Below are 15,184 nucleotides of genomic sequence, written 5' to 3' on the forward strand. Positions count from 1 at the left end.
TAAGGTCCTATTTGATAAAGAGGGGCCATTATATAACTTTAGCAGTAGTCCTAGTCTGTTCTCTGTTTCCTCAGAGTAATGATGTTGCTTTTTAATCTTCATTACCTTTTGTTTTTTTCTGCATTTGTACTTTCATTGCAAAGTTACTTTGCATTTTCTTGTGGAAACCACAGGGAAAATGTAACTAGCTTACTAGAACCCTGCTTCAAAGCCAGTTAGAGGCCAGATTTCACTTCCTCACTTCCTCTGCACTTCCCAAACCTCATGCCAGGCCCGTGGGGGTGTTGCTGGGCAGTGGAGCATTATACGAAAGGACTCTGAGCCTGCTGTGGTTCTTGTTCCTCTGCCCCCACATTTTGGGAAAAGCATGCTAGGTCATCTCCACCTCCAAATCTGGGTGAGAAACCGGAGAGGTCCAGAGTTCATGTGACTTACCCCACTCCACAAGTAGAACTAGGCCTGGCCCCTGATGCTCCCGCTGCCGAGTTGGGTATCTGTGGTCTGAGCCTGAGGTGAGGTGGGAGGGACCAGGGGGTGAATATCCTAGGAAAAGCAAAGGATATGAGGGTGGCATTCCTGGGAGAAGGCTGGATGTAGATCTGAAATGGTAACATACTTGTGCACCAATGTTCGGGTTTTAACCAATACACTTACCTAAATGTTTTGTATGTTCAGTGTCCTCAGGATCTGAATCCAGCTGAGTGAGAATAGGTGGTCTGAGGGCATCGGAAGAGGGGATGGGAGCTGGCCTGTGCTGGCCCTCATTTAATTCTCGTGGCTGCCTGCTGCCAGCCAAGGGGCGAGCTGGGTGTGATGGTGGGGTGTACAGTGGAGAGATCACAGCAAGTGTGGCTTTATAGGGACCCGGGTTGACACATGTGAGTGTGTGCTGTGGTTCTTCGGCCATTCCCCGGCTGGGAGGAGATCTTACTCTGGTGACGAGGGCCTGCTTTCCTCAAGGAACCTGCCCTCAAGAGAGTGCTCATGATGTATTTCCTTATGTGTCCAGGGTCATGACACATCTTCATCCTTTTTGGGGGGCCATCGGAAACAAGTGGTAGAACTCAGGGCCAAGTCTGGGGAAAGACGAGGGTAGCCCGGCTGGGAAATACTCAATGGAGCTAGAGGAGAGTGTTGGGAGATCATGAGCCTGACTTTTGGGCCCCAGGTGATAATGAGCTATGGGGACACTTCACAGGGGTCTGAGCCCAGAGACATCCCAGGAATAAATGCCCAGCCTCCTGAGAGCATGACTCTGAAGCAGCCTTGTAAGGGTACTGAAGTGCTGCTCATTTGATGTGTCAGGCCTTCTCAGTCGTCAGGAGCAGTTTGCTTCCAACTTACCCATCGCTTTCTCTGCTAAGTGTCAGGGATCAAGGGCACTGGAGACAAGATCATCCTGGGTTTGAATCCTGGCTCCGCTAGTTATCAGCTGAATAGCCTCGGGAAAGTTATTTACCTTTCTGGGACCCAGTTTCCTCATCTGCGAAATGGAGATAATGACAGACCCATTATTAGCCCCATAATAATATCCCCACAATAGTGATCTTCCCCACAGGGCTGTTGTGAAGATGGAAAGAGACAAAGGATACTGAAGTTCTTAACCTGGAGCCTGACACATTTAAGTCCTCAACATATTACTCATTCTCCTGATTTTTAAAAATGGTTTTATTTTTAAGTAATCTCTACACCCAACATGGGGTTTGAACTCACAACCCCAAGATCGAGTCTCGTGCTCCATCAGCTAAGCCAGCCAGGTGCCCCTCATTCTCCTAATTTTTAATTCCTGGTCTGGAACACACCTATTAGGACCTTTCTCTGCTGTCCCTCCCACCCTGACCCCTTGCTTCACTGTCTGTGATGTATTTAGATCCCCTTTTCCTGCTGCCTTGTGGATGGTGAGTGGGACAGAGTATAGGAACAGGGTTACATTTCAGAAGTCCTGTAGAACATCTGTCATCCCACAGGCCACGGGGCTGAAGGAGCGGTGGGCCCCACTGAGGCACGTTGCTTCCCTGAGGACACAGACTGAGAGGCTGGGCTGCTGTTCCAGAGCATGTGACCAGGGGCAAGGCCATATGAGCTGTCAGTGCGCTTGAATCAGTTGCCCATAGGGCAGCTCCAGAATTGGAACTCACTCTTTTCAGCCCCAATACTTTTTTGGTTTAGTTATGTCTTATGAACAATAAAAATAGTATATATTTTCTTGCCTTATTAAACAGTATGTAAAACATACAGGTTTTTGTTGTTGTTGTTTTTTGCTACCTCTGGGATTTTATAAAATAAATGGACATCTGTTTTGGTACCCTGGTATGGTATGGTGTCATCTCAGAGGATACTGAGTTATATAGGATAGCGTTTCCCCAATAACAAATCTACTCATTGGACTAAACAGGTTTAGAGTGAACTTGAAAATAGTGCAAAAAGATTGGCTATAACACTTCTAGGCATATGGACATGGAAGCAGATAGAAATTGGCTTTAATCTTCCTGCTGCCTACCCAGTCATGGGGACAGTCCTGCAATGCTGCCCAGTTGGCGACCTGAAGCTTTCCATGCATCAGGCCATGTTCATAAAGAAATGCTTGGAGGGGCTCCTGGGTGGCTCAGGATTAAATATCTGCCTTCTGCTCAGGTCATGATCCTGAAGTCCTGCGATCGAGTCCCACATTGGGCTCCCTGCTTGACAGGGAGTCTGCTTCTCCTGTTGACCTCTCTCTCTCTCTCTCATTCTCTCTTTCTCTCAAATAAAAAAAAAAAGAAATGCTTGGAGTTATATTTGGAACCAGGAGTCATCTGATTTTCTTGGTGCTCCCTTTCCCCATTTCTTTGGTTTCTGATTCTGGCTACTACCTAATTTTAAAGTCCAAGAGCTCCCAGTAGAGCCATGTTGCCTCCGGCTTTCACTAAATCACCTGGTTGAGCCATCCTTCCATGGCTGTGCCCCTGAGGTTGAACATTTCATGAGGTTCTCAATAAAAAGTAACTATTATTACCTCTGTGAGTATTAACATGGATAGCCATTCCCTCCTGCTGGTTTGCTCTTTGGTCTATTTGAAAATTCACTAAGCCCAAGCATCCACTTTCCTTTCTGAGGAAAAGGCGATGTTCTACTCCCCAAGGCAAATGTTAGCGACTTCCTTTCACTTGCTGGTTTTCTCCAGAAGACTTCGCTTGTGACTTGAAGTTCTTTAAATGCGCAGTTAGCTCCCAGAAGACTGCTCTTCATGGGTGCATTACTCTTTATGCCAATGCCATGCAGGCACTGGGGACAGAAGGATGAAACAGGCTGTGTGAAGTGGGGAGAAAGGCCTGTGATGCTGGGTGGGTGGCTGCATTCCCCATGACTTTTTGTCACTTTTAGATGCAAAAATACATGCCCATTGTGTTCATAGCATCTGTACTGACCTCCATGAGAAACAATGTACTCAGAGGGTCTCTCCATGACAGGATGTCAGGAAAACTGAATTCACCATGGGGCTGTGCTCTTCCCTTGTGAGTGGGCTCAAGAGGGGGATTCAAAGCCTTGGAGAAACATTAGAACCCTGCATCTGGTCTTCTACATGCACAGGTGTTACATGGCTCTGAATGAGCTACTTAGGGGTAACCGCCATCTGATCTCCCCAGAAGTTGGGAAGCCAAGGATCTTCCATCACTGAAGAGATGAGAAATGGTTTGCCCAAAGCCTCTGAAAGCAATGGGGTGAGAGGAAGAGTAGGTGGGGGAACTGAGACTGTAGGGGTGATGCACGTTGCTGTCTGTGATGGCCTTTGAGTCTCCCCAGGAAGTAGCTGGGAGTAGTGGGGCTGGCAGAGGGGAAGGCATGAGGGGCAATAGCAGGGGAATGTGGGGACACCCCCTTTCCATCTATAACTTGGTAGAACATTTCTTTTCAGAATCTGTAAGGTTCAAAGCAGAAGGAATAGAGGTGCAGGGGAGGGAGTGGTGTTGGAGGAGAGAAGTCTCGTGAGAGTGGCTAAAACGTCAGCCCACTCTCAGGGTGGAACTCCTTGGCACAGACCCTGGGTCTGGCTTCCTACAATGGGAGCAAACCAGGGTATGCAGGTGGGTGCTGTTTTGGCCATTAAGGCCTCTCAGCTCCTGGGTGTGAATGCCTAATAGGATGGACGGCAGGCCCCGCTGCATGAAATAGAGGGTGGTTCCTTTCTTTTTTTTGAAGATTTTATTTATTTATTTGACAGAGAGAGAGAGAGAGAGAGAGAGATCACAAGTAGGCAGAGAGGCAGGCAGAGAGCTAGAGGGGGAAGCAGGCTCCCTGCTGAGCAGAGAGCCCAATGCGGAGCTTGATCCTAGGACCTGAGCCGAAGGCAGAGGCTTTAACCCACTGAGACATCCAGGAGCCCCGGGTGGTTCCTTTCTAACACTGGCTCTGGCTCCCCACTCAGCAAGAGGGCCACGTACACAGCAGAGCCAAGACCAGGAGCCAGGGGCTACATAAAGGGAGGAAAGGTGGCTACGTAGGCCATGATGTGGCCCTTGAGGTGGGGGTTCCCAATTTTTCCAGAGGCCAGGCAGTACACCAAAACTACTCTCCTGCTGGAAATGGACACACGCCTCTCTGCCCAGCAATCAGGAGAAATGTGCAAAGGAGCAGGACTGGGGTAGCACCAGCCCCTATCCCAGGTGGCAAGGTGTTGGGACCTCCTCCTCTCAGCTCTCCATTAGAACTTGGGGTCAGTCTCCCATTTCCCAGGTCTCACTTTCCTGTTTGCCCTGTGGCAAGGGAGTTCCTTCCCCTGCCAACCACCTCACCACCACTCACTTTCTCCCCAATCCTCCACGCTCTGGGGTAGATGTCTCTGGCTTTCTGTTTCTAGGGAGGCCTAGAGGTAAGAGGTGCTTCTCTACGTTTTAGAGATGGGGAAAAGAAGGCAGTGTGCAGTCGTGAAGAGCACCTGGGCTTCCTTGCAGAGGAATAGCTGCTTGTGTACGGGGCCGCTGGTCATCCACCAAATTCTTGGCCTAAGTCCAGCGGGTGGTGACAGTGGAAGCGTGGCATTCGTAAGGGGCTGAGGAGAAGATGGAGGCAGTGGGCACAACACTGGGGAGGTCCTGGTGGCTGGGAGTGGCCACTCGTAAAAGGTCCGCTAGACTTCAGGAGGCCAAGAAGAGGGTTCCCAGACTGCTGCCGATGGCCCCTGTAGCACAGCTGTAACCACCACAGGGCACCGGCACCCATTCTGAAATGCAGTCACTTCCCGGCCTACTATTCACCAAGAAGCATAGGTTCCAAAAAGCCAGGACACGTTATCTTCCAATGTTTCCTAATGTTCTAGACATTTGGAAAACAGACTCCTTTTTAGAAGTTGCCATGATTTTTTTCTTGGCTTTTATTAGCATGTGTTAAAATCATTATCCAAACACTACCAGAAGAACATGTATTGTTCTGCATAAAGTGCTTAAGGAAAAAAAAAATGCAACTTATTAAATTGGACATTCTTTTCTAGTTCATAAATTTTGGGTTACAATCAGGGCACAAAAGGAGAAACAGAATGCAGTATTAGAGAGAGCGAGAAGCTTAGTGAAGGACTCGGGTGGAGACACAGACCACGCCCCATTCCTCCCACTTCCTTGCTGACTGAACACTGCACCTGCCTAAAGCAGCAAACAGCTTTGTTTAAATAAATACATTTTTCCTTCATTCAAATCAGAAAAGTTAATTATAGTAAAGCACTTTTTCTTTGACCATCTGTTTATAGCCACAGGCAAGATTTATCCACAGAGTTGAAGTGTGAAAATTTTATTTCATTGGGCTTTCAGCTTTCTAATGCTATCTGGGTACAAGATTGTCTCAGCAATTCATTATTGGTTTCCTTAATATTTACCTGGTACTTTTAAATACCAACTCTATAGTGTGTGTATTACAAATGCCAACCAAGGATATTTTCTCAGTACTAGAAGTTTCAATGAGTGGGCCTATATAAGGCTTTATTCCCAACAAATTTAATTCTCTTTAAACTGGCGTTCTCACATTAGCACTGACGTCCACACAAAACCCAAGTTCCTGTTGTGACAGACTTTTAAATTAGTGATGTTCTGGGGAGAAAAAAAGAACTTTGAAATCTCTGTGTTTGAATCTTGGGTGGTCATGCTGAGAACAGGAAAAACTGCATTAAATACACTTAAAAACATTCATTTGCAATCAAACATATTTAAATCCTCCAAGGAAGGTGCAGGTTGGTGATGGGGTGACTGCGGGGTGAGCAACCCCATCAGGAGTGGCTGGTAGGCTTGGGACTCTGCCAGTGGTGCACACTCATGGCAAGCTTCTGGGCCACAGACCTTGATTCTGGGCCGCAATGCCTCTGAACTTCTTTTAGCAAAGGGAAAGGAAGGCTGGTTGTTCTTTCAAACAGTCAAGAGCAACCTCTGCGAAGTTCACTTTGAAGCCGCCCCAGAAGCTGGAGCTGGGTGCCACGCGAAGGGCGAAGTAGCACTCTCAGTACAAGAAGCCATCTTTCATGCTCTGGCGAGAGTCCCTTTCCCTCGATCAAACTTCAGTGCTCTGGACTTCATGCAGGAGATCTCAGCCACGTCTTACTCAAATTTTGATCTTGTCTTAAAAAAGCACACTGAATAGCAGTCCTGAGTGACTAGTAGAATTAGCTGAGTATAGCTAAGAGAAAACCAGCTTTCTAAACTATCCTGTTCTTCACTTCTTTCTACAGATAAGTCTGTAGAGCATTCTTTAGTTTCACAGTGATATGCTGTTTCAGGAAGCACAAGGTGATCGGACTTTGTTTCCAGGAAGTGATGACTTACTTTAGTTTGAGCATAAGTTTCCATGACTGGCTCTAAATCCTGCCAGATACCGTTACACCAGTGACAGGATTTAGGGCTATTGGGAGGATCCTGGTGCCCAGTTCCTGCCAAGTGCAGCCGGCCAGAGTCAGGGCTGGGCTTTCACTATCAGTAGTTCTATTTCCCCTTGATGGTTCAAAAATCCTATGATTTGTTGCCTCACTCCACTCCACCCTGTCCATTTGACTTGGAAGCCTGAGAGCTTATTGAATTAGGCTGAAAAGAGGCTCTGTACCTGCTGATATTGATGGCAGTAAGATGCTAGCTTACTATTTTGCACAGCACCATATATCATGCCTGTTACTCAGGCCAACTATAGCCAACCTTTTTTTCTTTATTTTTCTTTTTTTTTTTATAAAGAAAATCTATGTAAGTTGAGGTTCAGAAATGCATATATTTTTTACTTACAAATATTCATCTGACCAAAATTCAACATAACCTTTATGGAACACTTAACAATTGTTTTGTTTTTAAAATAACATTTCATTCAAACTGTATATAATTCAGTAAAGTTTTTTATACAGCAAGCAATGCTTAAACCCTGGAAAATCTGTAGAAAAGAGATTTTCACACAAAATAAGAAAAGAAAAATTTGAGGTATCCCTCACACACACACACATCCATTCATTCTGACCCACGTGCATACACATGCACACACACCTGTGTGTGCAGAGACACATTCATTCTCACTCACAAAGTGGCTGCAGCATAGGCAAAAAATTGTAGGTCCAAAGGAAAATGATTGATTGTTCTAATAAAGAGTCCAGGTAGCTCAGAAAAAAACAAAACAAAACACAACAGTCCTCTGAGGAAATTACTACCTCAAAAAAATGTTCTCAAGATGAATTTGAGATCTAAGCCTACCAAATTGCTTTTGCAAAACAGCTCCCTGCAGTCCAAGGTGACTTGTGCAAATAGAAGGAATCAAATGAGGCTAGTTCCTGTACTTCCTTTAACAAGGATGTGGGATGCTTGCAGGTGCCCAGGGCGCTCCCATCACGCCAGGTACTGCTGCAGTGCCATCTTTGCCCTGAAATCACAAAGTTCCTGTTAGCCATCATCTCATAAACAAGGCATAAATAAGGCAAAAATCCTGTGGCTCAAAGATGGTAAGGGAGGGGAGGTGTAAAAAGATCCCCAAAGGGAATTGGAGTGAGCACAACTGGGCGACTACCATAAGGGGCAAAGATCTGTGGTCAGCAGGCAACCTCAAACCCACACTGCCTACATTCCTCTTCCTGAAGTTCTTTTAGGAAGGGCTGTTCTTGTCCTTACACCTGCTGCAGTGACATTCTATAGTTTCCCTTCAAAACTGGCATTTGGCTAGGATGGATCCAGAATTCTTTACTTTCTCCCACTGTCATGCAGGTTTTTAGCTGGTGCTGCAGGACACTGGGGATGACACTTCGGATTCTGGGAAGCTAAGAGGAAAACTGACCCAGGGAGCACCATTCAGGTGCTGATCAGAAAGTGCATGGGGAGCCTAGAGCTCACAACCCAAAGCTGTCTCATGGTTCAAATGCCTTCAAATTGAGGAAGGAGGTTATAGTTTCATCTCGTTCTTCTTATCATGCCTGCTGACACTGACTAGCAGGGGATGTGGGTTGTTAGGGTGGTTGGGGAAGAAGGTAGCTAGTTGGAGAGAAGATGTGATATGGGCAGTGGCCTCACCCATCCTGATCCTTGTACAAGTGTCTTTCTTTGACCTGGGACTGAGGAGGCCTCCTTTACTACTCCAATTATGAGCTTAATAACATTTCTCAAGAGGCTACAATTGTGGGAATTAGGAAGTTAGGTTTTAGCAACGGTCTCCCCCAGTAGGTTATGGAAAGAAACGGGTAAAATGTTCAGTTACCATTAGCTGATGAAAGTAAGCCAAGGTAGACTGGGCATGCAATAAGCTGGATGCAAGTGCAGTCTCTATGGTCAAGTAATGGATATGACCTACAGTTTTAAAAGTGGATACTAAGAGATATTCTTGCAATTATCTAAGGCTCTATATAGTAACTGCAAATAGTCTAATCCATCAAAATGGAAAGCCCTGTACAGATGGTCTCTGAGTTATAAGCGAGTTGGATTCTACAAGGTCATTTTCCTACAGAAACAAGCTTATGAAGGATGCCACAGGCTACCCCTTAAAGACCATCTACCTCACCTCACAATCCCAAGGCCCTTGAAGCCTGGGGTGGAAAGGGCTGGTTGGCAATAGCACCTCATCTGTAAGTGTTTGAAAGTCAAAAGATCACAAAGCCTTAATTAAGCCTTAAGGACAGAAGGAACCTGAGATATCTTCTTTAGGTAACAGACCTCCACGTGCCATTGTGGGAAGGTCCACATGAGGGTTTTGACTAAAATGAGAACTACCAATTCAGACTCCTCCTGAATCCTTCTCCGGGGATGTCTACATTTGTTATATTAGACCTCAGAGAGCCTGAACTTATTTTTCTCTTGCTATCTCTTAATATCTAAGGAGTCTTTCAGATAGATGGTCCTTAAGGCAAGGTCATCTTTCCTTAGATGGACTAGGTAGGGTAGCTCAAACCTTGATTCTTTTAATGCGGTTTAAGAACTGCTGAAAATTTATGTGCCATACAAATATGGGGAAACAGCACCAGACAGATCTAAGCCAGTGTAGGCCAGGGCTGAAACCTATTGTACGTCCTGCTAATGAGGCCACTTTTAATGTTCCAGGTCATCCTAGAAAAGATTTCAAGCAGAACTATTTTCATTTCTGGAAGAACATGAGAAAAGAAACACAGGGAGTGCTCTGGCTCTTAGCCAGGAGAGATGGGCTGACAGAGCCCACCATTTAGGTCTGCAGCTGCTACTGCTGCTATGGAGATGGAGGCCAGTCCTCAAAGTACAGCTCAGTTCCAGCCTTCAGCAAGTGCCTGGCTCTCATCTGCCTTTGATGGGACACTCACCTGAGCAGCAGCCTTGGGCTGCAATTATTTAGGGGATTTGTCTTCTTTAACCCACTGGATGGCAAGCTTCAGGGAGGCAGGGCCCCAGCCTGCTCTGTGTGCTCCAGAGTCTGGCACAGCCATTCACCTGAGGAGCAATTACCAAGCGCCTCTTCCCTTCAGTGGGGCAGACAAGGAAGCTGACAGCCATGACACAGTGTGGTATGTCCTATGGGTGCTACAGGAGTCCCTGGCAGAAGGGGTCCCCTGACAAAGCCTAGGGTGGAGAATGGGTCAGGCAAGACCTTTTGGAGAAGGTGACAACCGGATAAGATTTGTGAAGGGTAAATGGCCATTGTCCAAGCATTCTCTTCCCTTGCTTTCAGGACAACTCCTGTGCCTGGGTCTCTAGGCCTGCTTCATTGGTTGTTCCTTCCTTTCCTTTACTGGATCTTTCACTTTCCCCTAAATGTTTGAGGGCTCCAGAGCATAGTCCTTAGCCCTCCTATCTTCTTTCCTCTTACTTTCCTTAGGTGACTTCATCCAGCTGCATGGTTTTATATACTCTCCTAGTTTACACCCTTAGCCCCACTATCCTGACAAGTCCCTTGGATATCGAACAGCATCCAAAACTTGGCATGTCCAAACAGGAACCCTCGATTTTCCCTATCCCAACCCACTTCTCATTATCTTAGTAAATGGTAACACCTATCCAGTTGCTCAGGCTAAAACTCCAGGCATTTTCCTTTCCTCTCTTTAATATCCTACACACTGAATCCCTGAGCAAATCCTGTTGTCTCTATCTTCAGACTGAATTCTGAATTTGACCACTACCACCCTCGTCTCATACCTACAGGACTACAATAGCCTTGAACTGTTCTCCCTGCTTCTGGTCCTGCCCAGGTGATTCTCTATAGAGTCTCCAGACTGATTTTATACAAATTCAAGTCAGATAGGGTCTCTTCTTCTCAAAAATCTCCAATGACTTCCTATTAAACTCTTAATAAAATCCAGAGTTCCTACTATGGCCGACAAGGCTTTTCACTTGCCCCCCACTGCCTCCTGGAGTACACTTCTTATCACCCTACCCCTCATTTATTTTTCAGCAGCTCCACTGGTCTTCCTGAACATGCCACTCTCATTCCTGCCTCAGAGACTTGCACTCACTAGTCTTCTAGAATACTAGTCTTCTGAACATCTACCTGGCAGACTATCTCATTTCATCCAGATGTTTGATCAAATGTCACATCCTCAGAGAGGCCTTTACTGGCCAATCTATCTGAGAAGAAACTTCCTTACTCTTCATTCCTTCATCTTACTATTTTTCTTCATAGTACGTCTCATGACTGGCTATCATATTACATATTCACTTGTTTACGATCTTCTTTCTGTGCTAGAATGTAAGTTCCACAAGGGCAATGACTTTAACAATTTTATTCATCATTTTATCTCCAATGCCTAAAACAGTCCCTGGTGGAGGTTAGTATTAAAAAAAAAAATGCTGAATGAATGGGGAATTCAGAGGAGAGGGGACTGGGATGGCAAACCAGATGAACAGAATGTATAAATGCATGAAGATGTGACATTGCAAAGGGGCAGGTATGCCTAGAGGACATGGTCAGGGAGCATGGAAGTGAGCTGCAGAGTGAAGCTGTGGTAGGAGGAAGGGTACATAGGAAGAACATTTTTGGCTACTTTGAGGTTAGAGGGATCTCTGATTATGATTCTTGTCTCTCCCAGTAAATGGTGAAGACAGGAACCCCTCAGTGGTCACTGTCATATTCTCAGCAGCTGGGCCAGACTTACACAAGGCAGGCGCTCAGTGAGATTTTGAGATAATGGATGTTTTTATTATTTGCCTTCCTTTCTATTTTAACATCAAGAGAATGATCCCTGGATTCTCTCCAGATATACACTAAGATGGCTCAGGCTCATGTTAACTCACAATAAGATGAAAACCTTTAAAAGTTTGCAAATTATTAGTTTATTTCTTACTTAAAAGCGACAAGAGTTGGCTCACAGAAGATTAAGAAGGGAATTCAAGAATCTAAAAGATTTTGAGTCCTGGATGGCTCAGTTAGTTAAGCATCTGCCTTTGGCTCAGGTCATGAACCTGGGGTCCTGGGATTGAGTCCCACATCGGACTCCCTGTTCAGCAGGATGCCTGCTTCTGCCTCTCCCTTTCCCACTGCTGTGTTCCCTCTCTTGCTCTCTCTCTCTCTCTCTGTCAAATAAATAAATAAATAAAATCTTAAAAAAAAAAAAGGCATCTATAAGATTTTAAGTTTGGCAGTGTAAATTACTAAGCAAGCTAAACCCTTTCATAAAAGAATCCAACATACAAGGCCCTTTTACTTTGATACTTACTTGTCACAAAGGTTTGAATCTGGTGACTGACTCAGTTTGTGTAGAATATCTACGATGCCCATGTCTCGTAATTTATCCTGGCGTTCTTGTGAACCTAAGAGATTAACGCTAACAGGTTACTGGGAACATGACCCAGGTAGTTGGTCTCCTTGATGTGCAATCAACAATCTAGAGCATTGCCAGGGTCCTTTACTCCCCACCCTTCTAAACCCCTAGTCCCCAGTGAAGCTGGACTGTCTCATGCTTAGATCCTCTAACAACATTCTAACTGGTCTCTCTGCTCCTTGACTCTCCTTCCTGCAGTCCATCCTGGATTCTGCTGATAGATTAATTTCTCCATGGACTATAGGTCAAGGTCAGATTCCTTAGCCTGGCACAAGGCCCACTGCCATCGGCCCATCTTCATTTCATCTGTCTGGGCATATCAACCCAAGCTCTTTCTACTCCAGACAGGTCTTGTTTTCCCCCTTCTGTTCTCTTCCACTGTCCTCTGACCTCCCAGCACTTCCTAATGCCTCCTGGTTAGCACGTGGCAGTTCCAACTTCATACTGTTCTATCTTCCAACTAGACTAGGACCTCCTTGGGGGTGGCTCTGTTTCCCTGGCACCTGGATGATACTTAGTCTCTAGGCCTACATATTGAATCCAATTTCTCCTCCTTCCTTTGTTCTAGACACAGCTGCTGGGTAGAGTAATCCTCCTGGAGTCTTTCCTTTCTGTGAAGAACCTGCAGTGACTCACTCATGCACTTATCTCTAGACCCAGTGAATCAGAATCTCTAGGTGTAAAAACCAGAAATCTGCATTTTAAAAAGTTCCCTAGGTGATTCTTATGCAGTCAGCCCAGCACTGAGAACCACCACTATTCCACATCTATTTGCTACATCGGAATCAGCTGGAGAATTAAAACAAAAACAAAAACAAACTTGTGCCTGTAACCCGCCCCCTCTCCCCCCAGAAATTCTGATTAAACTGGTCTGGTGCAAAATTCCTCAGGTGACACTAATATGCAGTCAAGGTGGAGAACCTCTGATCCATAGAAACCGCCTTATAGACTGACTGCTTCCCTAGTCACAGTGTATTTCTCATTTCTCACCAAGACACCCTCTCCTCCATTAAGCTTATGTGCCTGTAATCCTTACATGTGCCCCTCTGCACACAATGAAAGATGAATCTGCCCAACCACTACCACCTCTCATCTTCTTCGAGTTCATCCCCCAACCTCCTCCCTAGCTCTCTCAAGGGCACAGACTGCCACTTGTTTCTCTAGGGTCTCCTTTATCCCCATCCTCTGTAATCTCCTGCAGTGTTGACTTCAAGATGGGGCTCAGTGTTAACTGTTGAGCCAACTCTGGCTAGTCCCTATATGGATTCTTATACCAAGGTGACTTAGTTGGATGTTCAGGACCCACTGAGTGATGCCTGCACCTAGGATCTCAGGGGCATCTGCTACCTTCCCTCCCATAATTTTCCACAAAACAGATCTCACCAATCTCTTACCTTCCTCTTCATTCCATATGAGGTTTGATATACAAAACATAGCGGCAAGCTGAAGTTTCACATGTGAATGACCCTAATTGATGCAGAAAAAGAAAAAAATATGGAGGCAATCTGATTTGAGGAATTTTTTTGGTAACATACCATAGACAATTCTAATAGATTAAAAGTGTGAAGCAAGGCCCTCAAACTCAAATGTCTTGAGGGGCACAAACTCATCACTAATGGGTAAATGGGTTATGCTAAAGACAAGAGAGTGGTGGAAATTTGGTAAACTGGGGAGTGAAGACTTGCCAAAAGACATTCACATTCAAATTTTAGAAACCCTCTGACAGGCCAAACAAGACACCTCTAGGGCTACAACTGCAGTTTGCAAACATCACTCTATCCATTCACACAAACTGGCATCAGACGGGTCTATGCTTTACACTTAGGCTATGCTTGATCTACATCAGGAAACTTTCAGGTCACCAGGCGCCAATAAATTAGATGAATGCGGCTTTGGTTTTTGGCCATTGATTATTGATTATGATTCAAATTACCCTTATCTGGGGGGCCTTGTCCCCCAAAACCTGAGTCTTTACTTGATTCATCTAATGTTTCTACTATTGCTAAAGGGCCTCCTATTCCTCTGAAACACAATTCTTACTTTTCTTTATATACTAAAAGTACAACCACTTTCCTTAAGTTGGATCATTTAGCTATAGGGAGTGCTTTTTCCTACACAACAGAGGATCCAATGGTAAAACAATCTCTATAAATGGTTTTCCTATTGGTCAATTAAAAAAACTCTCCAGTACTTTTAAATAATATGCATATCTAGGGAATTATCAGTGGTATAGTATGTTCTAGGGAATTATCAGTGGTATAGTATGTTCAACAGTTTCTTGAAGGATGAGATGTACTTATTTTGCCAAGTAGGCCTATATTTCAACTATGCAGAGACAAAAAGTAGACGACATGGCTTTCTTCACTAGAATTCTATGGCTGGTGATTCTCTTTTCCTTTTACCTGCCAAGACTTTTAAAGACATGCCCAGTTCAGGCTCCACAAAGACAAGATGGAACAAAATTTATCATTGCTTTCAGCCTCAGGTCATGAATGGGGGCAATTTGTTGAATAAATGAACTTATACAGAGGAAAAAAAAATAAGTGCTTACAATGTTAAGTTCATTCAATACATATTTTTTTAAGGAAACAAATTCTGTGGAGAAAACTGGAGATCTTTTTGAAGGAGGCAACATTTAAGCAGACACTTAAAGGACAGGAAGGTGCCAACTGTGCAAAGAGCAGGGCCCTAGGGGCACTGAGAAGAAGGAAAAGTTCCTGAAAGGGTCTGAGGTAAGAAGGAGCTGTAGAGCTCCTGCATACTAAGAAGACAAAGTGCAGCAACATTAGTTCAAGGAAGTAGATGTGGCTAAATTGTGGGCCCTTGTGGGCCCTAGGGAAAGGACTTAGATTTCGCTCTGAGTTGACAGGGAGCTTCTAAAAGATTTAAGGAGTGAGAAGTGAAGACGTGATTTACAGTTTTAGAAGGTCACCTGGGCTGAAGGGATTGGAAAACAGTGCAAAGGGGTCTAGGAGGCTTTTATGGTCA

At 45.1% G+C, this 15,184-nt stretch overlaps 2 protein-coding genes across 11 annotated transcripts in view; one reads left to right on the forward strand and one right to left on the reverse strand.

Moving 5' to 3' along the window:
• NME9 (NME/NM23 family member 9) overlaps nt 1-15,184 on the forward strand; it is a 44,598-nt gene that overhangs the window by 19,894 nt on the left and 9,520 nt on the right. The window contains exon 12 of one of the 3 annotated variants that reach the window (XM_004762427.3): nt 1,968-2,235. The exons of the other annotated variants lie outside the window; for them this stretch is intronic. Coding sequence (XP_004762484.1) covers nt 1,968-2,032 — 65 coding nt within the window. The 3' untranslated portion in view covers nt 2,033-2,235. Of the gene's footprint in view, nt 1-1,967; nt 2,236-15,184 lie in introns of those variants that run through there. 3 annotated transcript variants of the gene reach the window in all.
• Nucleotides 1-15,184, reverse strand: part of ARMC8 (armadillo repeat containing 8) — a 126,772-nt gene that overhangs the window by 13,473 nt on the left and 98,115 nt on the right. For 4 of the 8 annotated variants that reach the window (XM_013061433.2, XM_045088866.1, XM_004762424.3 and 1 more), the window contains 3 exons: nt 13,591-13,663; nt 12,092-12,185; nt 5,445-7,851 (listed from right to left, as the gene is read on the reverse strand). In XM_013061433.2, coding sequence (XP_012916887.1) covers nt 7,818-7,851; nt 12,092-12,185; nt 13,591-13,663 — 201 coding nt within the window. In that variant the 3' untranslated portion in view covers nt 5,445-7,817. Of the gene's footprint in view, nt 1-435; nt 1,484-5,444; nt 7,852-12,091; nt 12,186-13,590; nt 13,664-15,184 lie in introns of those variants that run through there. The other 4 variants (XR_006609227.1, XR_006609226.1, XR_006609225.1 and 1 more) reach the window with 4 other exon arrangements.

The sequence above is a fragment of the Mustela putorius genome, unplaced genomic scaffold, assembly GCF_011764305.1.
Source record: "Mustela putorius furo isolate JIRA1106 unplaced genomic scaffold, ASM1176430v1.1 tig00003834_pilon_pilon_pilon, whole genome shotgun sequence".
Lineage (NCBI taxonomy): Eukaryota > Metazoa > Chordata > Mammalia > Carnivora > Mustelidae > Mustela > Mustela putorius.